This window comes from Rana temporaria, chromosome 10 (assembly GCF_905171775.1).
Source record: "Rana temporaria chromosome 10, aRanTem1.1, whole genome shotgun sequence".
NCBI classification, from domain to species: Eukaryota; Metazoa; Chordata; class Amphibia; order Anura; family Ranidae; genus Rana; species Rana temporaria.
In genome coordinates, this window is record NC_053498.1 from 130,987,365 (window position 1) to 131,014,485 (window position 27,121).

Below are 27,121 nucleotides of genomic sequence, written 5' to 3' on the forward strand. Positions count from 1 at the left end.
GACCGTGCAATTCTCTGTTAAAGCGACGCAATGCCAAATCGCAAAAACTGGCCAGGGCATTTAGCAACAAAATGGTCCGGGGCTTAAGTGGTTAAGGAAAAGTCTCCATTTTATTAAGCAAGGTTAATACTTTGCCAAAAAGCACTGGGTGACCTTGTTTTTAATTAAAGAAGAGGTCGTATCCATCTGGTAAGTGCAATCTACTTACGGAGCACTTTGGGTATATGATTTACAGTCGGTGACGGTTTATTTATTTGATGTCACATTGAAGATGAAAAGCACTGAAGATGTGTACAAAAAGGACTCGGTATTGATTCACTAATGTTTTTTTTATATTGAATTCACTGTTTGATGAATAGCACCTACTGGTGATGGACTTTTTAACCATTTATGGCACATTGCACATTATTATTGATTAAGTGAACTGTCATAGTTTTGTAAGCAGTACATTTTTAATACATACTCTTATGTTTGCACTTAGTAGAATGCACTTTGTTTAATTGGGCTATAGCCCACTAATTAGCACCCCCTCACATTAAATAAGAGGCCCAACTTAACTCTGGGGGAGCTGCAGCAAATCTGGTCTTTATGGAAGAGTGGCAAGAAGAAAGTCTTTGTTGAAAGAAAGCCATAAAAAGTCCCATTTGCAGTTTGCGAGAAGCCATGTTGGGGGACATAGCAATGGGAGCATGTGGAAGAAGGTGCTCTGGTCAGATGAGACCAAAATTGAACTTTTTGGCCTAAAAGTAAAACACTATTAGGTAGATTCAAAAAGAGTTAGGCCGGCTTATCAGTAGATAAGCCGACCTAACTCCGAATCTACGCCGCCGTATGTTTAAGCGTATGCTCAAACAGAGATACGCTTAAACATATCTAAGATAGGCCGGCTTGCGCCGTCCTATCTTAGATTGCAATGTTTCTGATGGCCGCTAGATGGCGCTTCCATTGCGGCCGGCGTAGATTATGTAAATGAGGGGATACGCCGATTTCTCGAACGTACGCCAGGCCGACGCAGTACTTTTACGCCGTTTACGTAAGAGATAGGCCGCGTAAAGTTAGAGCTAGGCTCTAGTGGAATAGTAATGTTTAGTATGGCCGCCGTTCCCGCCGCGAGGTTCGAATTTTTTACGTCGTTTGCGCAAGTCGTCCGCGAATCGGGATTTACGTTGTTTACGTACACGTCGAAATCAATAGGCCCGTACGGCCTACTTAGCCGCAATGCGCACTGGGAAATGTAGTCGCCCGGCGCATGCGCAGTGTCAAAAAACGTCAAAAAACGTGAGATCAAGCCTCATTTCCATACAACACGCCCCCCTCCAAGTCATTTGAATTAGGCGCCCTTATCGTTTTAGGCTACGCCGCCGAAAATTAGCAGGTAAGTGGTTTGAGAATCACTACTAGCCTAACTAATTTACGGCGGTGTAGCCTAAAAAGGCTAGGCTAGGCCGCCCTAAAATTAGGCGCCCCTACGTGAATCTACCCATATGTGTGGCGGAAAACTAACACTACACATCACCCTGAACACACCATCCCCACTGTGAAACATGGTGGTGGCAGCTTTATGTTGTAGGGATGCTTTTCTTCAGCAGGGACAGGGAAGCTGGTCAGAGTTGATGGGAGCCAAATACAGGACAATGTTAGAAGAAAACCTGTTATGCTGCGTATTGCCCGACCAAAAGCACATCGGAATTCCGACGGAGTAAAATAGAACATGTCTATATTTAAACTACGGTGGAATTCTTTAGAATTTCCGATGGAATTTCTCTGATGGGGCATACACATGGTCAGGAATTTCAGATGGAAAAAATCTGTCAGACTTTTTCCATCGGAAATTCCATTTGTGTGTACGGGGCTTTAGAGTCTGTAAAAGACTTGAAACTGGGGAGGAGGTTCACCTTCCAGCAGGACAACAACCCTAAACATACAGCCAGAGCTACAATGGAATGGTTTAGATCAAAGCATATTCATGTGTTAGAATGGCCCAGTCAAAGTCCAGACCCAAATTCAATTGAGAATCTGTGGCAAGACATGAAAATTGCTGTTCACAGATGCTCCCCATCCAATCTGACAGAGCTTGAGCTATTTTGCAAAGAAGAATGGGAAAAATGTCCCTCTCTAGATGTTCAAATCTGGTAGAAACACATGCAAAATGTTTTGCAGCTGTAATTGCAGTGAAAGGAGGTTCTACAAAGTATTGACTCCGGGGGGCTGAATAGGAATGCAACCAACACTTTTAAAGCGGGAGTTCACCCAAAAACTCAATTTTTAACAATAGATTGGGGCTCATTTTGGGAAGCAGAATCGGGTGTTTTTTTTTTAATCGAAGCAGTACTTACCGTTTTAGAGATCTTCTCCGCCGCTTCCGGGTATGGTCTTCGGGACTGGGTGTTCCTATTTGATTTACAGGCTTCCGACGGTCGCATACAGCGCGTCACAATTTTTCCAAAAGTAGCCGAACGTCGGTGCGCAGGCGCCGTATAGAGCCGCACCGACGTTCGGCTTATTTCGGCTACTCGTGACGCGATGTATGCGACCGTCGGAAGCCTGTCAATCAAATAGGAATGCCCAGTCCCGAAGACCATACCCGGAAGCGGCGGAGAAGATCGCTCTCTAAAAGGGTAAGTACGGCTTCGATTTTAAAAAAAACACAGATTCTGCTTTCCAAAATGAGCCTCAATCTAATGTTAAAAAAAAAATTTCGGGTGAACTCCCGCTTTAACATATTTATTTGTAAAAAAAAAATTGAAAACAGTTTATCATTTTCCTTCCACTTCCCAATTATGTGCTACTTTGTGTTGATCTATCACATAAAACCCCAATAATATAAATTTACGTTTTTGGTTGTAACATGAAAAAATTGGGAACATTCCAAGGCGTGTGAATACTTTTTCAAGGTACTCTACTTGGTGGCACTTTTGATTCAAGCAAACCCTAACAATTGCTGTCCAGGGCAATTTAAAAATTTTGCACAAATATGTAAAAATCTGCATTTTGATTTACTAGAAAATTACTTAGAACCTCCAAACATTATATACACTATAATGTCAAAAGTATTGGGACGCCTGCCTTTACACGCACATGAACTTTAATGGAATCCCAGTCTTAGTCCGTAGGGTACAACATTGAGTTGGCCAACCCTTTGCAGCTATAACAGCTTCAACTCTTCTGGGAAGGCCGTCCACAAGGTTTAGGAGTGTCTATGGGAATGTTTGACCATTCTTCCAGAAGCGCATTTGAAAAGGTCAGGCACTGATGTTGGGCAAGAAGGCCTTGCTTGCAGTCTCTGCTCGAATTGATCCCAAAGGGATTCTATTGGGTTGAGGTCAGTTCCTCCACCCCAAACTCGCTCATCCATGTCTTTATTGACCTTGCTTTGTGCACTGGTAAAAATCATTTGGTGGAGGGGGGATTATGGTGTGGGGTTGCTTTTGAGGGGTTTGGCTTGGCCCCTTAGTTCCAGTGAAGGGAACTCCTAGGGCTGGGATATGCAATTAGCGGACCTCCAGCTGTTGCAGAACTACAAGTCCCATGAGGCATAGCAAGACTCTGACAGCCACAAGCATGACACTCAGAGACAGAGCATGATGGGACTTGTAGTTTTGCAACAGCTGGAGGTCCGCTAATTGCATATCCCTGTCCTAGGGCGTCAGCATACCAAGACATTTTGGACAATGTCATGATCCCAACTTTGTGGGAACAGTTTGGGGACGGCCCCTACTCACCCACAGAATAAGAGATAAAAGTGATCAATAAAAACCCCAACCGGGCATCACAGTCTTATCTGCTTTTCAGTTCTAACATCAGCTCCAATACTGTTCCTAGAAACAGGCCGAAGTGAATGGTCGCCTTTTCCAAGAAGCAAGTGCCTTCTCAATGGGCAGCACAGTGGCTCAGTGGTTAACACTTCTGACTTGCAACTCTAGCGTCACCAATTCAAATCCAACAATCACACTACCTACATGTACTTTGCATGTTCTCCCAGTGCCTGGGTGGCTTTCCTTCAGGTACTCCGGTTTCCTCCAACAATCCAAAGACATCCTGACTAAATTAGCCCTAATATCTGTATGTAAAAATGTGAGTTAGGGACCTTAGATTGTAAGCTCCTTGAGGGCAGAGAACTGATTTGAATGTACAATATTGTTAAAGCGGAGTTCCACCCTAAAAATGAACTTTCTATTAACAGCTTGCCTTTAATGTAAAAAAAATTATAATTTTTTACTCACTTCCATCTGGCTGTCACTAGGCAGATTTCGTAATCTGCCTAGTTCCTGGTCCTAGGTGGTTCAACTTCCTGTCCTAAGACATCCTAAGACAGGATACAAAAAAAAGCTGTAAGTTACGGCGGCGTAGCGTATCAGAGATACGCTACGCCGGACAGAGGAATGCGCCGCGCTACGTGGATATGCCCCAATGTATACAGAAAGCACAGCAGAAAAATAATTTCCTACTTGTGTGATTGGCTCACCAATTTTCGCAGAAGTCTACACTAAAGCCCCGTACACACTATTATATTTTCTGCAGAAGTTTTTCTTCAGATTTACCAAAAACATCTAATATGAGGTCAAATCGTAAGAGTTTCGATTTGTATACAATCAGGCAGGCCCTTGCACTACATGGTTTTGGTAAATCTGAAGACAAAAATCTGCAGAAAATCTAATAGTGTGTATGGGGTTTAAAGCCTGGTACACGCGATCAGACTTTCCGCGGAAAAAGCGTAGGACTTTTGTCCGAAGGGCTTTGGCCATGAACTTGTATTGCATACAAACGGCAAAGAATTGTTGGGCAACAAACACAAAACAATGTGGTGAAGCGACGCAGTGCCGTATCGCAAAAAATTGACCGGTCATTGAGCAGCCAAATCTACCGGGGCTGAAGTGGTTAAATGATGTATATATGACAGTGTGGTATTTCTGGCATGTCTTTATTTATATATATTGTAATTAATGTAATTTCCTTTTAAAGACATCGCATACAAATTCCAGCATCAGTAGTAGGCTCAGATACTTACATGTAAAACTATCTGGGGGAAAGCCACAAAGCGAGTACGCCGGTGTATCTACTGATACGCCGGCGTACTTTCAAATTTCCCGCGTCGTATCTTTGTTTTGAATCCTCAAACCAAGATACGACGGCATCTGGGTTAGATCCGACAGGCGTATAGCTTCGTACGCCTTCGGATCTAAGATGCAATTTTTCGGCGTCCGCTGGGTGGCGTTCACGTCGTTTTCCGCGTCGAGTATGCAAATTAGCTATTTCCGACGATCCACGAACGTACGAGCGCCCGTCACATTCTTTTACGTCGTCTCTAGTCGGCTTTTTCCGGCGTATAGTTAAAGCTGCTGTTTCGTGGCGTATAGTTAAACCTGCTTTGTTAAGTATGGCCGTCGTTCCCGCATTTAATTTAAATTTTTTTTTTGTTTGCGTAAGTCGTCCGTGAATCGCGGGATGGACGTAATTTACGTCCAAGTCAAAACAATGACGTCCTTGCGACGTCATTTCGCGCAATGCACGGCGGGAAATTTAGGGACGGCGCATGCGCAGTTCGTTCGGCGCAGGGACGCGCTTCATTTAAATGAAACACGCCCCCCTACTCGCCGATTTGAATTAGGCGCCGTGAGAGATACACTACGCCGCCGTAACTTACGGCGCAAATTCTTTGTGGATTCAAAGCTGCCAAAAGTAAGTTACAGCGGCGTAGCGTATCTCACATACGCTGCGCCCATTTAATTGTATGTGGATCTGCCCCTTAGTATCTAGAAGAAATTGTTCCCCTTGAAATTGGAATGGCACAGTCTGTCGTTTCCTGGTGGTGGAATTAATGCCCTGAATTCCAAAGCTCCCATAGAAAAGATCAGAATGTTTTATAACCAAAACAACGCATGCTAACATAGTAGACATGGCTGGGATTCCACACCAGCATATTCCCTTCTGTCACTGACGCATTAGAAGATGGAACGGATTGATGTCAACACAGCTGAGGAAATTGTACTAAGGAGGCATCACAATTCCTCTTTTGTAGACCATATGACTATTTCTAATAGCTGATTTCTTACAGACTTCCCAAACTAGTTATGATTTCTCTGATACGCTACGCCGCCGTAACTTACAGCGTATTTTCCTTATCCTCAAAGAATTTGCGCCGTAAGTTACGGCGGTGTAGTGTAACTTTGGCGGCGTAAGGGTGCGCAGTTTAAATGGATGAGATGGGGGCGTGTTTTATGTAAATACGTCTTGACCCGACGTAAATGAAATTTTTTTTGAACGGCGCATGCGCCGTCCGTGGGGGTATCCCAGTGCGCATGCTCGAAATTAACCCGCAACAAGCCAATGCTTACGACGTGAACGTCATTCTACGCAAAGCCCTATTCGCGAACGACGTCAAAAATTCAAAATTTGACGCGGGAACGACGGCCATACTTAACTTAGGATACGCCTCATATAGCAGGGGTAACTATACGCCGAAAAAAGCCTTACGGAAACGACGTGAAAAAAAATGCGCCGGGCGGACAGACGTTCGTGGATCGCCGTATCTAGCTAATTTGCATACTCAACGCGGAAATCGACGGAAACGCCACCTAGCGGCCAGCGTAAATATGCACAGCTTCAGGCGTATCTTGTTTTGTGGATACAAAACAAAGATACGCCGGAGCAAACTAGAAGTTACGCGGCGTATCAATAGATACGCCAGCGTAACTTCTTGATTGATCTGCCCCAAACTGTGCAGCTTTGACCAAAGTTGAATAATGCCTTTGCTATAGGTCCTTTATGTACCTCCTGAAGCCTGGCTGAAAAACTCCAGGAGACAGTGCCGGCCCAAGACATTGTGCTGCCTGGTACCAAGAATGAAATGCTGCCCCCAGGGCAGGACTTAGGGTGGTGGGGGCCCCTGGGCTTGAGTGTTGAAGGGGCCCCCTGGAGCCGAGAATTGGGGGGGATCGAAGTTGTTGAGGGGGGGGGGGGGCGAATTGAAGTTGTTGAGCGGGGGGGAGTGCATTAAAGTTGTTGAGCGGGGGGGGATTTTGCAGTTGTTGAGGGGGGGAGTGCCTCTCACCTGTGCCAAGAGCCGGGGCCACAGACTGTCATTAGCCCGGCTCTCGGCTTTCTTCCCTTCAGCAGCCACAGTCCTCCACACACCACTCCGGTTCCTCCTGCTTCCGTGCTGCCTCCTCTTGCAGTGCGGGAAAATTAACCCTTTTGCGGGACTGCGGGAAGAAGCTGTCTGTGCGGGAAAGTCCCACAGAATCCGTGCGTGTTGGGAGGTATGCGCAGTGCCGCCATCAGGAATTTTGGGGCCCCTTGCACAGCTTAAGGCATGGGCCCCCTGAAGCAGAGAACCTAGGGGGGGTGGGGGTGCTGCCCTGTGGACCTCTGGGCCCCTGGGAACCTCTGGGCCTTTTAATAAAAAATAAAAAAATAAACATTTATAAAAAAAATAAAAAAGGGGGGGTTGCCACATGGGGCCCTGGGGACCTCTGAGCCCTTTAATAAAAAAAAATATATATATATATAAAAAAAAATGTAATTTTTTTTATAAAAAAATAAAAAAGGTGGGTTGCCATCCGGGGGCCCTGGAGACCCCTGGGCCCTTTAATAATAATAATAATATATATATATATATATATATATATATATATATATATATATATATATATATATATACATATATATATATTATATATATATAAAAATAAAAAATATATAAAAAAACATTTTTTTACAAAAAATAAATAAAAAAAAGGGGGGTTGCCATCCGGGGCCCTGGAGACCCCTGGGCCCTTTAATAATAATAATAAAAAAAAAAAATATATATATATATATATATATATATATATATATATATATATATATATATATATATATATATATATATATATATATATATATATATATATATATATATATACATAATCTTATATATAAAAATTAAAAATATATAAAAAAAAAAATTTTTTTACAAAAAATAAATAAAAAAAAGGGGGATTGCTGTCCGGGGCCCTGGGGGCCTCCGGGCCCCTGGGGACCTCCGGACCCCTAAAAAAAAAAAAAAATATATATTTTTTTTTTAAAGGGGGCCCCCTATTGGGCTTGAGCTTGAGCCCAGTCAAGGCCAATGGTAAGTCCGGCCCTGGCTGCCCCCCCCCCAAAAAAAATTACGTTCACCAAAATGCCCCCACATCCATTATTTTATATCGTGATAACTAAAGTGGACCTATCATGGCTCTATACATGTATATAGGAGTATAAAAAGGACCTGTTATGGCTCTATTCATGCATTTAACCCCACAGTGGAGCAGAGAGCGGAACGAGAGGAGCGGTCGGGCGGCAATTAGCCCCACACTGGAGTGGAGAGTGGAGCTGGCAGAATGGGATGGCGTGCGGGCAGGAAATTTGCTGCCCCCCTGAAAGTGCTGCCTGGTACAATGGTACCATCGGGTCCCATGGTAGGGCCGGCCCTGCCAGGAGATCACATCATCCCGTCTAGGGATGAGCTCCGCGTTCGATTCGAACGTATGTTCGACTCGAACATCGGTCGTTCGATCGTTAGTCGAAACTCGAACAAAACGGGTCGTTCGCGCCAAATTCGAGTGACGCAAAACGTCCCATAATTTACTTTAAATACTTTAAATATAATTATTCTGTGTTATTTAACGTGTGCTAGTTAATTGCACACACAGACGCATTACCTGTTACTGCACGTGTGCAATTTATTTGCACAGAAGCGCAGTCGCTGTTAATGCAACTGGGCTATTGAATTGCACAGAAACGCAGTCGCTATTACTGCGTGCGTGCGTGCTGTTTAATAGCAACTAAAGAGAGGGTGTCACTGCGTGCGTGCTGTTAAATCGCATTTGACCGCAGTCGCTATTACTGCGTGCGTGCTGTTTAATAGCAACTAAAGGCAGTTGGTGTCACTGCGTGCGTGCTGTTAAATCGCATTTGACCGCAGTCGCTATTACTGCGTGCGTGCTGTTTAATAGCAACTAAAGGCAGTTGGTGTCACTGCGTGCGTGCTGTTAAATCGCATTTGACCGCAGTCGCTATTACTGCGTGCGTGCTGTTTAATAGCAACTAAAGGCAGTTGGTGTCACTGCGTGCGTGCTGTTAAATCGCATTTGACCGCAGTCGCTATTACTGCGTGCGTGCTGTTTAATAGCAACTAAAGGCAGTTGGTGTCACTGCGTGCGTGCTGTTAAATCGCATTTGACCGCAGTCGCTATTACTGCGTGCGTGCTGTTTAATAGCAACTAAAGGCAGTTGGTGTCACTGCGTGCGTGCTGTTAAATCGCATTTGACCGCAGTCGCTATTACTGCGTGCGTGCTGTTTAATAGCAACTAAAGGCAGTTGGTGTCACTGCGTGCGTGCTGTTAAATCGCATTTGACCGCAGTCGCTATTACTGCGTGCGTGCTGTTTAATAGCAACTAAAGGCAGTTGGTGTCACTGCGTGCGTGCTGTTAAATCGCATTTGACCGCAGTCGCTATTACTGCGTGCGTGCTGTTTAATAGCAACTAAAGGCAGTTGGTGTCACTGCGTGCGTGGTGTTAAATCGCATTTGACCGCAGTCGCTATTACTGCGTGCGTGCTGTTTAATAGCAACTAAAGGCAGTTGGTGTCACTGCGTGCGTGGTGTTAAATCGCATTTGACCGCAGTCGCTATTACTGCGTGCGTGCTGTTTAATAGCAACTAAAGGCAGTTGGTGTCACTGCGTGCGTGGTGTTAAATCGCATTTGACCGCAGTCGCTATTACTGCGTGCGTGCTGTTTAATAGCAACTAAAGGCAGTTGGTGTCACTGCGTGCGTGCTGTTAAATCGCATTTGACCGCAGTCGCTATTACTGCGTGCGTGCTGTTTAATAGCAACTAAAGGCAGTTGGTGTCACTGCGTGCGTGGTGTTAAATCGCATTTGACCGCAGTCGCTATTACTGCGTGCGTGCTGTTTAATAGCAACTAAAGGCAGTTGGTGTCACTGCGTGCGTGGTGTTAAATCGCATTTGACCGCAGTCGCTATTACTGCGTGCGTGCTGTTTAATAGCAACTAAAGGCAGTTGGTGTCACTGCGTGCGTGGTGTTAAATCGCATTTGACCGCAGTCGCTATTACTGCGTGCGTGCTGTTTAATAGCAACTAAAGGCAGTTGGTGTCACTGCGTGCGTGCTGTTAAATCGCATTTGACCGCAGTCGCTATTACTGCGTGCGTGCTGTTTAATAGCAACTAAAGGCAGTTGGTGTCACTGCGTGCGTGGTGTTAAATCGCATTTGACCGCAGTCGCTATTACTGCGTGCGTGCTGTTTAATAGCAACTAAAGGCAGTTGGTGTCACTGCGTGCGTGCTGTTAAATCGCATTTGACCGCAGTCGCTATTACTGCGTGCGTGCTGTTTAATAGCAACTAAAGGCAGTTGGTGTCACTGCGTGCGTGCTGTTAAATCGCATTTGACCGCAGTCGCTATTACTGCGTGCGTGCTGTTTAATAGCAACTAAAGGCAGTTGGTGTCACTGCGTGCGTGCTGTTAAATCGCATTTGACCGCAGTCGCTATTACTGCGTGCGTGCTGTTTAATAGCAACTAAAGGCAGTTGGTGTCACTGCGGCTATTTTGTTACTTTACACTTGAGCCAAGTCGCTCTTACTGTGTGGTTGCTGTTTAATACCATCTGAAAGCAGTTGGTGTGACAGCGACTATTTTGTTACTTTACACTTGAACCAAGTCGCTCTTACTGTGTGATTGCTGTTTAATACCATCTGAACGCAGTCGGTGTGACAGCGACTATTTTGTTACTTTACACTTGAGCCAAGTCGCTCTTACTGTGTGGTTGCTGTTTAATACCATCTGAACGCAGTTGGTGTGACAGCGACTATTTTGTTACTTTACACTTGAGCCAAGTCGCTCTTACTGTGTGGTTGCTGTTTAATACCATCTGAACGCAGTTGGTGTGACAGCGACTATTTTGTTACTTTACACTTGAACCAAGTCGCTCTTACTGTGTGATTGCTGTTTAATACCATCTGAACGCAGTCGGTGTGACAGCGACTATTTTGTTACATAACACCTGAACGCATAACTATGGCTGGAAGGACAAAGAGAGGCAGAGAGTCACGAGGGCAAGCAGGCTCTGCATCTAGAGGTAACGCTGGTGATGGATGTGGTGCATCCTCTTCAGCACGTGGCCGTGGCCGCTCGTCCTTCTTTTCGGGAGCTGGCCGTGTTGAGCCTCAACATGCTGAGAAATTAGTTGAGTGGATGACCAAGCCGTCCTCATCCTCCTCATCCTCTCTCACACAGACTGATTATAGTTTGTCTGGCAAAGCAGCTGCCAAGGCGTCCTCTACCCTCTGCACAATGGGATCACACAATCCTTCCCTAGTCCCACCGTGTCCTCCTGAGGAGTCCCCCGAACTGTTTCAACACAGTGTTGGGTACATGCTAGCTGAAGATGCACAGCGTTTTGAAGACTCCGATGACGGAACACTGATAGAGGAAGGCATTGATGTGAGCCCAGGGAGAGGGGGTGGCCGAGAGGGACAACAATCTGGGAGTGATGTTCCCCCAGCTGGAGCATACTGCCAGGTTGTCGCCAGTGATGATGAGGAGGGAGGGGATGATGAGGTCATTGACTCTACCTGGGTGCCTGGTAGGAGAGAGGAGGAGGAGGAAGAGGACGAGGCACAGGCACATCTTCAAAGAGGCAGGAAGCCCTCCAGGGGTCAGCTTAAGGGCAGTACACCAACTGCATTACGTGGCGCTGCTGTGTCTCAACGGTACAGCAAAAGTTCTTTGGTGTGGGCCTTTTTTGAAACCTGTCCATCAGATGCTACCTTTGCTGTTTGCAACATATGTCTCAAGCGTATCTCGCGTGGCCAAAACATCACCCGCTTGGGCACCACATGCTTGTCCAGACATATGTCGACCTGCCATGCAGCTCGTTGGCAGGCATACCAGAAAGACCCACACCAAAGACCAAAGCGGTCCTCCCCTTGCCCTTCTGTGACCTCAAACCCCACTAGACCCCTAGTCCTCTCTGCAGCCTGCACCGAAGGTGTAGAAATAGGTGTGTCACAACGTAGTAGTGGTAGTACATCCGGCCAATCTACTGATATTACCAGACAAATTTCCCTGCCCCAGCTGCTGCAGCGCCGAAAGAAGTACGCTCCCAGCCATCCACATGCCCAGCGGTTGAATGCTAGCTTAGCAAAATTGCTAGCACTTCAACTGCTACCTTTTCAGTTGGTAGATTCTGCCCCCTTCCGTGAGTTTGTGGAATGTGCAGTACCTCAGTGGCAAGTACCCAAACGCCACTTTTTTTCACGGAAGGCGATTCCGGCTCTCTACCGGCATGTGGAAGGCAATGTCCATACCTCGCTGGACAGGGCGGTCAGTGGTAAGGTGCATCTTACCGCTGACTCATGGTCCAGCAGGCATGGACAGGGACGTTACCTGTCTTTTACGGCCCATTGGGTGACTCTGCTGGCAGCTGGGAAGGGCGCAGGTCAAGGCACAGTAGTTTTGGAGGTTGTTCCACCACCACGCCTCCAAAACACTACAACTGCTTGTGACACACCTCTCTCCTCCACCCCCTCCTCTTCTTCTTCCTCTGTGGCCTCTTCCTGTGGTGATGTTGGCTCAGAACCAGCCGTGCTCCGTAGGCGTACGACGGGCTACGCAGGAATGCAGGCCAAGAGATGCCATGCGGTCCTAGAGCTGGTGTGCTTGGGAGACAGGAGCCACACTGGGGAAGAGGTTCTTTCAGCTCTGCAGGGGCAGGCTCAGAGGTGGTTGACGCCACGCCAGCTGAAGCCTGGAATGGTGGTCAGCGATAATGGCACCAACCTCCTCTCTGCCCTGCGACGTGGAAAACTCACCCATGTGCCCTGTTTTGCGCATGTTCTCAATTTGGTGGTGCAGCGGTTCTTGGGCAGGTACCCTGGCTTACAGGATGTCCTGAGGCAGGCCAGGAAAGTCTGTGTGCATTTCCGGAGGTCATATAATGCCACTGCTCGGCTGACAGACCTCCAGAGGGAATACAACCTGCCCAAGAACCGCCTAATCTGTGACATGCCCACCAGATGGAACTCTACGTTGGCCATGCTGCAGCGGCTGCACACGCAGCAGAGGGCCATCAATGAGTACCTGTGCCAATATGGCAGCAGAACTGGCTCAGGGGAGCTTGGTTTTTTTTCACCACGCCAGTGGGCCTTGATCAGGGATGCATGCACTGTCCTGTCACCATTTGAGGAGGCCACGAGGATGGTGAGCAGTGACAGTGCATGCATCAGTGAGACTGTCCCGCTTATTCACATGTTGGAGCACACCCTACGTGGAATAATGGACAGGGCCCTTGAGGCAGAACAGAGGGAGGAAGAGGAGGACTTCCTTACCTCTCAAGGCCCCCTTTATCCAGACACTGTTCCTGCTTGCCCACCTGGAACACAGGAAGAGGAGGAGGAGGATGAGGAAGAGGAGGAGGAGGAGGATTGTATCAGCAGCATGGAGGTGGAGCCTAGCACTCAGCATCAACAGCAGCAGTCTTCAAGGGATCATTTACAGTCCCAAGGAACACGTGGACTTTTACGTGGCTGGGATGAGGTGGCTGAGGATCCTGTCGTCCTCAGTGACCCAGAGGACTGTGCCCCGAATGCCTCTGCAAACCTACGCTGCATGGCCTCCCTGATTCTGCAAAGCCTGCGTAAGGATCCTCGTGTACGTGCTATCAAGGAGAGGGATCATTACTGGCTGGCAACTCTCCTTGATCCACGTTACAAGAGTAAGGTAACGGATCTTATGTTGCCATCGCAGAGGGAGCAGAAGATGAAACTACTGCGGGAGGCCTTGCAGAAGGGTCTGTGCAATGCGTTCCCAGAACCGGGGGGATTACCAAAACCTGGCCCTGGACAACGTCTTGCTGAGGCTTCGGTGAGTCAGAGAAGGAGCGGTGGAGAAGGTGGCCGTCTGACCGATGCGTTCAGACAATTTTTTAATCCGCAGCCCCAAGGTCTGACCGGTTCCAGCAACCATCGCCAGCGTCTGGTTTACATGGTCCGGGAATACCTAGCGGCAAGATCCGACTTGGACACCTTCCCCACGGAAAATCCTCTGGCTTACTGGGTCTTGAGGATGGATCACTGGCCAGAGCTTGCACAGTACGCAATTGAGCTACTGGCTTGCCCTGCATCCAGTGTTCTTTCAGAACGTACATTCAGTGCTGCTGGAGGCTTTGTGACCGATCACAGGGTACGCCTCTCCACCGACTCTGTTGATCGACTGACCTTCATCAAAATGAATCAGGCTTGGATCAACACCGGCTACCAAGCACCTGATGCTGATGTTACTGAATAAGAATTTTGTGTTGAAATATCAGATCCCTTTGAGACTGCTGATGCTGAGTGACTGTCCTGTTGTGCTGCTGATGGAATATCCTTCTCCTCCTCACTTTTCATGCTGTTAGCTAGTAAGAAATTTTGTTTTTCTGTGCTCCGCCACCAGTGCCTAAGGCCTAATTTTTCTGCCCCTGTTTAACAGGGGCGCCTAATAACAATTTTTGATGCAATACTTTGCACGTGGCCTAAGGCCTAATTTTTGTGCCCCTGTGTAACAGGGACGTCTAATAACAATTTTTGATGCAATACTTTGCACGTGGCCTAAGGCCTAATTTTTGTGCCCCTGTGTAACAGGGGCGTCTAATAACAATTTTTGATGCAATACTTTGCACGTGGCCTAAGGCCTAATTTTTGTGCCCCTGTGTAACAGGGGCGTCTAATAACAATTTTTGATGCAATACTTTGCACGTGGCCTAAGGCCTAATTTTTGTGCCCCTGTGTAACAGGGGCGTCTAATAACAATTTTTGATGCAATACTTTGCACGTGGCCTAAGGCCTAATTTTTGTGCCCCTGTGTAACAGGGGCGTCTAATAACAATTTTTGATGCAATACTTTGCACGTGGCCTAAGGCCTAATTTTTGTGCCCCTGTGTAACAGGGGCGTCTAATAACAATTTTTGATGCAATACTTTGCACGTGGCTCCTTGTTGCGCTCCAATTACAGATATTGGGAGGGGTTGCAGTGTTATGTTGCGCCTACGGACACATTTTTATGCCCCTGTGTAACAAGGGCGCCTAATAACAATTTTTGATGCAATACTTTGCACGTGGCTCCTTGTTGCGCTCCAATTACAGATATTGGGAGGGGTTGCAGTGTTATGTTGCGCCTACGGACACATTTTTATGCCCCTGTGTAACAAGGGCGCCTAATAACAATTTTTGATGCAATACTTTGCACGTGGCTCTTTGTTGCGCTACAATTACAGTATGTTTGAGGGGTGCCCTTTTTTCTACAATTTTGCTTTCCCAAAAAGATAATGCCACCCCCCCCCACCACCCCTAAAATAATCGAGATATTGTTCCCACACAGCACGTGCGCAACCAGTATTAAATTACTTTGTTCTTATAATAATTTAATGTTGTGCAGGGACATTTCTAAACATGTGCCACTACTAGAGACACACAGCAGGTGTGATATTTGAAGGAATTTTTCATTTTTTTTTTTTCACTTTAAACATCATTAAAATCGCTGCTCCGCAAAAACGTCCGTTTTTAAAATATTTTTTTCGATTGATACATGTTCCCTGGGGCAAGACCCGGGTTCTGAAAGACGTTTACCAACATTAAATTGAATATTGGTCTTTAAAATGATCGTTTTTGAATTCGAACGTTCGAGTCCCATAGACTTCAATGGGGTTCTAAATGTTCGCGCGAACCCGCGGTCTGTTCGAACGTTCTGATGCGAACCGAACCCGGGTATGTTCGGCTCATCCCTAATCCCGTCCTTCTTTTGTTGCTAGGATGTTGCTATGACACTCCCAGCTGATTCAAACCCCTTTACATATGCTCTGTCTTCTCTGACACAGTAGCTCTGAGCTCATAAATGCTGTGATGCATTAAGCAGCCCACGGCCATTTATGTTTTTGAGCAGCTTTACAAAGCACCTGGGCTTATTGGGCATATAACATATTTATGCCATGCATGGTCTTACACAGTACTGTAGTGAACCACTGATCGCCCATGCAGGGAAAACCAACAAGTTCATTTTAATGATGCTCCCATCAGCAGTACATGCTCACTTTGCCATCCTTACCCATCACCCAAAAAAAAAAAAAAAAAACGCCCACCAGCTGCAAAGAAAATACTTGGCACTCTTGTTATGGGGTGAAAATATGACTCCCTCCCATTTCTATGCAACATCACTGGTGATTGGTAATTGGCAACTCAGCATATGCAAAGCCAGGGCTGGACTGGGACACAAATTTGGCCCTGGACTTCATCCAGACCGGCCTACTTTGACAGGTCTCTCCCACAGCGGCCGGACAACTCCCACACCCCCCTGGCCACCCAAGCCACCTCTCCCCCTTCACTAGCCACTAGCCGTTTTACTTTATTAGAGTAGAACGGCTGGTACTGGTACTCTTATAGGCTGTACCAGTGGGGAAGCTAGACATTATTTCTCCCGGGACAAAGAATCAGTTTGGTGCCCCCCCCTTATGGGACAAGATTAGGCAGAAGTGAGAAACTCCCAGGCCGCTGTCACTGAAGCCGGCCCACTGAGCCATCGGCCCACCGGGAAACTCCCTGTAGTCCCAATGGCCAGTCCATCCCTGTGCAAAGCTAACTCACAGGCCCCGTACACATGGCCGAGAAACTTGACGAGCAAAACACACCGTTTTGCTCGTCAAGTTCCTTGTGAAGCCGCCGAGGATCTCGGCGAGCCAAGTTTCCCCGTTGACTAACGAGGAAATAGAGAACATGTTCTCTATTTGGCCCGACGAGATCCTCGTCGGTTTCCTTGGCCAAAAGTGTACACACGACCGGGTTTCTCGGCAGAATCCAGCTCCGATCGAGTTTCTGGCTGAATTCTGCCGAGAAACTCGGTCGTGTGTACGGGGCCTCACTCCCAGAGTCTGAGTATGTGCAGCCGGTGAGGGCCAGCATCAAAATGAACCGGTTAATTTGTCATGCATGGACAAGGCATGGTTTCCAATTGAAGGAGAACTAACTAGATCATTGAATTAGGATTATGTGAGTGTCCTGATGTGCGGATGACAACTGATGAAAAACGGATGTAAACGGATGAAAAACGGATGAAAAAACGGATCAACTCATGATAAAAAACTGATCTAAAAAATGGTCCGCACGTGTGAAAGGACCCTTAGGCCCCGTACACACGGCCGAGGAACTCGACGTGCCAAACACATGGAGTTCCTCGGCGTGTTCAGTCCTGGAGCCGCCGAGGAGCTCGGCGGGCCGAGTTCTCCCATAGAACAACGAGGAAATAGAGAACATGTTCTCTATTTCCTCGCCGAGGTCCTCGTCGGCTTCCTCGGCCGAAAGTGTACACACGGCCGGGTTTCTCGGCAGAATCCAGCTCTGAACCGAGTTTCTGGCTGAATTCTGCCGAGAAACTCGGTCGTGTGTACGGGGCCTTACTCTATGTAGTGTACCCATAATATTGACTGCTGGGCCACACCTACCTTTATGCTGCAGTTGGTCCATCCCTACAGACTTCTATATGGCTACATATTGCTTCTGACGGGCTGTAACGGGGTGCATTGAGAGCATAATTTTTCTATGAAGGACAAGGATCTCTGAACTAAGTAAAATAAGTAAGTATAAAGCAAACTGTAGCATTTACTTGTCCTTGATTCAGTGATAGCAGTTCTTCCAGGAAAGGTATATTTGTTAAATTAAAAAAACACATATTAACCCCCTCTTGTTGACTTCATCAAATTGCTATAAAAAAAAGTAAAGGCTTAATTTTAACTGATCCACCAGGAAGACTTGGTCAGGCGCAACTGCCATGTTGAGTTAGGATCCACAGAACTATGATATGATATACAAGGCTATGAATGTAGGTTGTACAGAACTACGAATGGTACCCAAGGTTATAAATGTAGGGTCTACAGAATTAAGAATGGTACCCAAGGTTAAGAATGTAGGGTCTACAGAATTCAGAATGGTACCCAAGGTTAAGAATGTAGGGTCTACAGAATTAAAAATGGTACCCAAGGCTATGAATGTAGGGTCTACAGAATTAAGAATGGTACTCAAGGCTTTGAATGTAGGGTCTACAGAACTATAAATGGTACCCACAGCTATATAAGTAGGGTTTACAGGACTATGACTGGTACTCAAGACTCTAAATGTAGGATCTTCAGGACTATGACTGGTACCAGAGGCTATGAATTTAGGGTGTACAGAACAATGAATGGTACACAAGGCAAGGAATGTAGGGTCTACAGAACTTGCAATTATACCCAAGGCCATGAATGCAGGAATTCCAGAACTATAAATGGTACCCAAGACTATGCATGTATTGTCTACAGAACTATGAATCGTACTCAAGGCTCTGAATGCAGGGTCTACATTACTATGAATGGTACCCAAGGCTCTGAATGTAGGGTTCCAGAACTCTGAATAGTACCCAAGGCTATGAATGAAGGGTCTACATAACTTTGAATGGCACACAAGGCTATGAATGCAGGGTTTTCAGAACTATTAATGGTACCCAAGGCTAGGAATATAGGGTCTATAGAACAATGAATGGTAACCAAAGCAATGAGCGTATGGTTTCCAGAACTGTGAATGGTACCCAAGGCTATGAATGTAGGGTCTACAGAAATAGAAATGATACCCAAGGCTATGAATGTAGGGTCTATAAAACTATGAATGGTACTCAAGGCTATGAATTTAGGGATTTCAGAACTATTAATGTTACCCAAGACTATAAATGGAGAGTCTACAGAACTATGAATGGCACCCAAGACTATGAATGTAAGGTTTACAGGACTTTGAATGGTACTCAAGGCTTTAATTGTAGGATCTACGGTACTATGAATGGTACTCAAGGCTCTGAATGTAGGGTTCCAGAATTCTGAATGGTACCCAAGGCTATGAATGTAGGGTCTACAGACCTCTGAATGGTACCCAAGGCTATGAATGCAGGGTTTTCAGAACTATGAATGGTACCCAGGCTAGGGATATAGGGTCTATACAACTATGAATGGTACCCAAAGCTATGAGTGTAGGGATTCCAGAATGTTGAATGGTACCCAAGGCTAGGAATTTATGGTCTACAGAACTATGAATGGTACCCAAAGCTATGAGTGTAGGGATTCCAGAATGTTGAATGGTACCCAAGGCTAGGAATTTATGGTCTACAGAACTATGAATGGTACCCAAAGCTATGAGTTTAGGGATTCCAGAACTATGAATGGTACCCAAGGCTAGGCATTTAGAGTCTGCAGAACTATGAATGGTACCTAAAGCTATGAGTGTAGGGATTCCAGAACTATGAATGGTACCCAAGGCTAGGAATATAGGGTCTACAGAACTATGAATGGTACCCAAAGCTATGAGTGTAGGGATTCCAGAACTATGAATGGTACCCAAGGCTAGGAATATAGGGTCAACAGAACTATGAATGGTACCCAAAGCTATGAGTGTAGGGTTTCCAGAACTATGAATGTTACCCAGGGCTATGAATGTAGGGTCTAGAGAACTATGAATGATACCCATTATGATCCTACAAGGAATGATCCAGCAATTGTTTGACCCTCAAACAATGTTGAGTGAAATCAAACATGTAGAGTGAAATTCCTTGGATATGGTTGGAGCAGGTGTGTAAAAGAGGGATCTCAAGCGCTAAGACCTTCATACCAGAAACTCAGAGAAAAATGAGCACTGGTGCATAAGTAAATTATAATAGTAATAATAACAATATTAATAAAATGACAGTTTTGGGTGGACTGACCCTTCAAAGCAAATTCCTCCCAAAACATACATTTTAGATTATTAACAAGCGTCAGTGAGTTGAAAACCCATTGCGCTTCTTAGCTGAAATAGAGACTTCAGTTGTAAGATATCCTCCATCCTGCCTGTACAAATCCAAACGTTGGTGTCACACTCCCCAAGATGGATTCTCTGTAATGTAGAATAAGCAAAAAAAAAATTTAGAGCTTAGCTGCAGAAGGGCGCCACTTTCATAATGGATTGGTGGGAGGGGCCAGAGGAACAAAATATGATGGAGAAATCTCGCTACCAGAGTCCAGGAAAGATGCTAAGAATTTATTTGGTGATTCCACTCTCTGGTATTAGTTTGCTATTAAACTTTGTAGCTTTCACATGACAGGACAGAAACACAGTGCTACATTGTTATCATTTCCTTCTATTAAAGTAACTGTTTATGTCATTTAACCTGGAATGAGCGGTACATTGCAGCACATCCAGTACCCTTTGCTGACTCTTTTCTCACCTAATGTTTGCTAAGTTACTGTGAGTTTAGTGACAGAATAATTATTATTTTGCAATATACCAAAAATTATATGTTGTGGATACAGTTATGTAAAGGTTAAAAAAATGGAGAACACAGACTTAGAATATTGATTCCAGATAAAGATCAAACGATTCATCTAGTCCACATATTTATTGTACTTCACTAATACTTTTCATGAATAATAAATCGAAATCACGCAAAGGATTTAGTTTTATCACAGTTTTTTTTTTATAGTACCATTTATATATGCAGCACTTTACATGTATTGTACGTTCACATCAGTCCCTGCCCTCAAGGAAATTACATTCTAAGGCCCCTAGCTTAAATACTACAGGCCAGTTTGTACAGGAGCTAATTATCCCACCAGCTTATCATTGGAGTGTGGAAGGTAAACAGAGTACCTAGGAAGCCCATGCAAGTACAGGGAGAGCATGCAAACTCCATATCAGTAGTGTTGTTGTTAGAAATCAAAGACCCTAGCACTGCAAGGTAGCAGGGGCGGACTGACCATTCGAGCATTAGGGCACTGCCCGCGGGCCCCATGCCACTAGGGGGGCTCCATCAGGGTTGCCAGGTTCAGTAAACCCAGGGACAGTATGTAAAAAATCTGTGTTTTTTTACATCTGTCCCTGATATGTCCGATACGGACATGCTTTTCATATGAAAATACTGAGATTTTGGCTACCCAGCCACTGCACTGGCTCCTGGCGTGGTGGCCATCTGTAAGCCCGGAGGCCCCATAATCGTCTATTGCCCGGGGGCCCCATGAGTTGTCAGTCCGTCCCTGCAAGGTAGACGTTGATTTTTCTGATTCATCTTCTGGAAGTTTTTTCCAATCATCTACACCGGGGATATGCAATTAGCGGACCTCCAGCTGTTGCAGAACTACAAATCCCATGAGGCATAGCAAGGCTCTGACAGCCACAAGCATGACACCCAGAGGCAGAGGCATGATGGGATTTGTAGTTCTGCAACATCTGGAGGTCCGCTAATTGCATATCCCTGATCTACACCTTCTATAAAAAGACTTTCTACCATTACTGTTGATAATTGCAGTTTTACCCAGTGCATCCCTCTCCTCTACCTATATATCCATATTTCCTTATTACCCCCATTTCCAGACTATTCCATTTATAAACTATCCCCATTTTGTAACCATTCTAATTTCTTACATATCCCCATTTACTAACTATTCTCATTTGATAACGGTCCTAACTGTTTAACTAGTCTAATTACCTAGCTATACCCATTTACTAAGTATCTTCATTTCCTAACTATTCTCATTCCTTAACTATCTTTATTTCCTAACTATTCTCATTCCTTAACTATCTTTATTTCCTAACTATTCTCATTCCTTAACTATCTTTATTTCCTAACTATCCTGATTACCTACATCCTCATTTCCTATTCATAATCATTGCCTAACTATCCTCATTCTCTATATAGTCTAACCCCATTCTTTAACTATCATCATTGTCTATATGTTCTAATTTCCTAACTATCCCCATTTCCTGACTATCCCCCTTTCCTATGTATTCTCATTTCCTAACTATACTAATTTCCTATCTATCCCCATTCCTTAACCATCCTCTTTGCCTATATATTCTAGCTTTCTTACTATCCCCACTTCTTAACTATTCTCATTTCCTATATATCCTCGTTTCCTAACCATCCTCATTTCCCAACTTTCCTCATTTCCTTTATATCCTTGTTTCCTAACCATCCTCATTTCCCAACTTTCCTCATTTCCTATATATCCTTGCTTCCTAACCATCCCCATTTCCCAACTTTCCTCATTTCCTATATATCCTTGCCTCCTAACCATCCTCATTTTCCAACTTTGCTCATTTCCTGTATATCTTTGCTTCCTAACCATCCTCGTTTTCCAACTTTGCTCATTTCCTATATATCTTTGCTTCCCAACCATCCTCATTTTCCAACGTTCCTCATTTCCTATATATCCTTGTTTCCTAACCATCCTAATTTTCCAACTTTCCCTATTTCCTGTAGATCCTTGCTTCTTAACCATCCTCATTTCCCAACTTTCCTAATTTCCTATATATCCTCGTTTCCTAACCATCCTCTTTTCCCAACTTTCCTAATTTCCTATATATTGCTGTTTCCTAACCATCCTCATTTCCCAACTTTTCTCATTTCCTGTACTGTATATCCTCCTTTTCTAGCCATCCTCATTTCCCAACTTTCCTCATTTCATATATATCCACATTTGCTAACTTTTCCCATTTCCTAACTATCCTAGTTTCCTTACTATTCGAATTTGCTAGAAGTCCTTATTTCTTATATATCCCCATTTTCTAACTCTTCACATTTCCTAATCATCTTAATTCCCCAACTTTCTTAATTTCTCATATAGCCTCATTTCCTAACATCCTCATTTCCCAATTTTCCTCATTTCCTATATATCATTGCTTCTTAACCATCCTCATATACCAACTCTTCTCATTTTTTTTATATCCTCCTTTCCTAGCCATCCTCATTTCCCAACTTTCCATATTTCCTATATATCCACATTTGCTAACTTTTCCCATTTCCTAAATATCTTCATTTCCTAACCATCCTCATTTCCCAACTTTCCTAATTTCCTCCTTTTCTAGCCATCCTCATTTCCCAACTTTCCACCTTTCCTATATATCCTCGTTTCCTAGCCATCCTCATTTCCCAACTTTCCATATTTCCTATATATACACATTTGCTAACTTTTCCCATTTCCTAAATATCTTCATTTCCTAACCATCCTCATTTCCCAACTTTCCTTGTTTCCTCTTATATCCTCCTTTTCTAGCCATCCTCATTTCCCAACTTTCCACCTTTCCAATATATCCTCGTTTCCTAGCCATCCTCATTTCCCAACTTTCCTAATTTCCTATATATCCACATTTGCTAACCTTTTTTTCATTTCCTAACTATTCACTTTTGCTAGAAGTCCTAATTTCTTATATATATATATATATATATATATATATATATATATATATATATATATATAAAAGAAATGAGGACTTCTAGCAAAAGTGAATAGTTAGGAAATTAAAAAAAAATATATACATATATATATATATATGTATTATATATATCTATATCTATATTTATATATATAGATATATATCTATATATATCTATATCTATATATATATATATATATATATATATATATATATATATATATATATTTTTTTTTTTTCATCTCCAAACTATTCACTTTTGCTAGAAGTCCTAATTTCTTTTATATATATAAATATTTAAAGCTCTTTAAAATGACTTTAAAGCACCACTCCATTTAATGACTATACCATGTTGCCTTTCTGAGTAATTTTTAAACAAGTGAAATTAAAAAGGTACAATTCAACTTAACATGCAAGGATGTTTATCTCTGTGTATCTCAATGCTTCAACTAGCAAAAAAAAACAGTGAGTGCCACTTATACATTTTTTTTTTTTAAAAAACAGTACTAAGTGTCCCTGGAAATGATGTTGAAGTGTGATTGTTCACCTATAAACTTGCCTGTGCTGTGAATATGAGTTTGATGTGTTCTATACAGGATGTCCCTAGAAATGTTTACCCCCCCTTTTTTATATATATATATATATATATATATATATATATATATATATATATATATATATATATATATTAAAGGGTCTTTAAAACATCTTTAACGTACCACTCCATTTAATGACTATATCATGTTGCGCAATTTTTTAAACTTGCCTGTGCTGTGAATATGAGTTTGATGTGTTCTATACAGGACGTCCCTAGACATTTTTACCCCCCCTTTTTTATATATATATATATATATATATATATATATATATATATATATAATAAGGGGTCTTTAAAACATCTTTAACGTACCACTCCATTTAATGACTATATCATGTTGCGCAATTTTTTAAACTTGCCTGTGCTGTGAATATGAGTTTGATGTGTTCTATACAGGATGTCCCTAGAAATGTTTATCCCCCCTTTTTTTTAATATATATATATATATATATATATATATATATATATATATATATATATATATATATATATATATATATATATATATATATATATTAAAGGCTCTTTAAAACATCTTTAACATACCACTCCATTTAATGACTATATCATGTTACGCAATTTTTTTTAAAAGTGCATTTAAAAATATATAAGTCAACTTAACATGCAAGGATGTTAACTCTAAACTTGCCTGTGCTGTGAATATGAGTTTGTTGTGTTCTATACAGGATGTCCCTAGAAATGTTTATCCCCCCTTTTATATATATATATAGTAAAGGGTCTTTAAAACATCTTTAACGTACCACTCCATTTAATGACTATATCATGTAAACTTGCCTGTGCTGTGAATATGAGTTTGATGTGTTCTATACAAGATGACAAGGATGCAGATGGGGAGTAAACTAGTAAAAAAATATAAAAATAAAATCAGGTCTTACCCAGCTTGCCATCAATGACAGTGAGGGCGATCTGATCCATTAACACCAGACTGAAGCCCACCTCTTGGTCTTTACACCGCTGCCTCAGCGCCTCCAGGATGCGCATCTGTGGGTAATCCTCCAGGATATCCCTGCTTGTCAGCAGCCACAGCTGGGAGCACATGGTGGAAGGAAGCAGTCAAGTGCAACAACAACAAAAAAATAAATGACAAATAAAATAAAAAGGAAAAGGGCTGTGCAGCAAAATGCAGCAAGGTCAGTGGTTGCCTGGGACCTGGGAAGGCCTGGGTGCAGCAGGCAGCTAACTGTAATAAAGAATCAGCTGCATTAAACCAGTCTCCAGCAGCCATGCGCCATCACAAGGGGACTGTGATCACCGACTCCCCTACATAATACAGCATTCTGTGGGCAAACCCCTTGATGCAATCAATATGGGCGGACCCTGCAAAATCCATGTCAGATCCCATTTATTCCAGCCCCCCCTCCTCCCCTCCCCCCTTACTATAGCAGCAGCAGGGACAGAGGTGACCCCCCAGCACTGTGTGTTTATTGGCTGGCTCTCTATCAGTTATTTGCACTTCACGGATCACCGTCCTCCCAGCACTCAGCACCGGGATCATCAGATTACCTGCAGCCCGGGGGAAGCCAGCGCTGCATAGAGAGGGGAAAGGTTATTCCTAATGATGAGCGGGACTGTGGCGCCGGCCAATCACAGGGTCGGAGAAGGAAGCGGCCAATGGTGGAGGAGGGATGTCAGTCTTGGAGACTACCGCGGGTGGGCCAATCGGAGCGCTCGGATGAGAGTCTAGGGGGGGATGGAGACGCTCGCTGGGTACCAGAGCTGAGCGCTTCTCTGCAATGACCCGACAATGAGATGGGCAGAGGAGGGGACACGGGAAGAATGGGGGGAGGATTGGGGGGAAGACTGGTGGAGGATGGGGGGAGAATGGGGAAGAATGAGGGCAGTATGGGATGAGAATGGGGAAGAGTGGGGGGAGGATGGGGGAAGACTGGTGGAGGATGGGGGGAGGATTGGGAAGAATGGGGGGAGAATGGGGGAGAATAGGAAAGAATGGGGGGAGGATGGGGGGAAGAATGGGGGGAGGATGGGGAAGAATGAGGGGAGGATGGGGGAAGGATGGGGGGGAGAATGGGGGGAGGATGGGGGAAGAATGGGAGAGAATGGGGAAGAATGGGGGGAGGATGGGGGGACAATGGGGGGAGAATGGGAAAGAATGGGGGGAGATTGGGGAAGAATGGGGGGAGGATGGGGGAGGATGGGGGAAGAATGGGAGAGAATGGGGAAGAATGGGGGAAGAATGGGGGGAGGATGGGGGAGAATGGGAAAAGATTGGGGGAAGGATGGGGGAAGAATGGGGGAGAATGGGGGGAGGATGGGGGAAGGATGGGGGAGAATGGGGGGAGGATGGGGGAAGGATGGGCGAAGAATGGGGGAAGAATGGGGGGAGGTTGGGGGAAGAACGGGAAAGAATGGGGGGAGAATGGGGGAGGATGGAGGGAGAATGGGGGAAGGATGGGGGAGGATGGGGAAAGATTGGGGGGAGGATGTGGGAAGAATGGGGGAAGGATGGGGGGTAATTGGGGGGAGGATGGGAGAAGGATGGGGGAAGAATGGGGGGAGGATGAAGGAAGGATGGGGGAAGAATGGGGGGAGGATGAAGGAAGAATAGGGGGAGGATGGAGGAAGAACAGGGGTGAATGGGGGGAGAATGGAGGAAAATGGGGGGTAAATGGGGGAGGATGGGGCGAAGCAGCGCAGGAGCGAGTGATCAGGTAAGTAAACCACTCACCACCATCACTGGGGGTAGGGGGCTACAGCCTGCCACTGACCCCCAATACTGGGGAGGGGGTTTACAGCCTGTCACCAACCACCAATCCTGGGGGGATGGGGTTTACAGTCTGCCATTGACCACCAATCCTGGGGGGAGGGAGTTTACAGCCTGCCACGACCACCAATCCTGGAGGGAGTGGGCTACAGTTTGCCACCGACCACCTACCCTGGGGGGAGGGGTTTAAAGCCTGCCACCGACCACCAATCCTGGGGGGAGGGGGCTACAGCCTGCCACCGACCATCAATCCTGGGGGTTTACAGCCAGCCACGACCACCAATACTGGGGGGAGGGGGTTTTAAGCCAGCCACTGACCACCAATCCTGAGGGGAGGGGGTTTACAGCCTGCTACTGACCCCCAATACCGGGGGAGGGGGTTTACAGCAGCCTGCCACGACCACCTATCCTGGGGGGAGTTTACATCCTTCCACTGACCACCAATCTTGGGGGGGAGGGTGTTTACAGCCGGCCACTGACCACCAATCCTGGGGGGGGG

The 27,121-nt window shown here is 44.9% G+C and overlaps 1 protein-coding gene across 1 annotated transcript in view; it reads right to left on the reverse strand.

Annotated features, from left to right (window-relative positions):
- The window catches only part of RIMKLA (ribosomal modification protein rimK like family member A), a 79,654-nt gene extending 54,427 nt beyond the window's left edge, over positions 1 to 25,227 (reverse strand). The window contains exon 1 of the mRNA XM_040326273.1: positions 24,776 to 25,227. Coding sequence (XP_040182207.1) covers positions 24,776 to 24,938 — 163 coding nt within the window. The 5' untranslated portion in view covers positions 24,939 to 25,227. The remainder of the gene's footprint in view (positions 1 to 24,775) is intronic.
- Between the last annotated feature and the right edge of the window lie 1,894 nt (positions 25,228 to 27,121).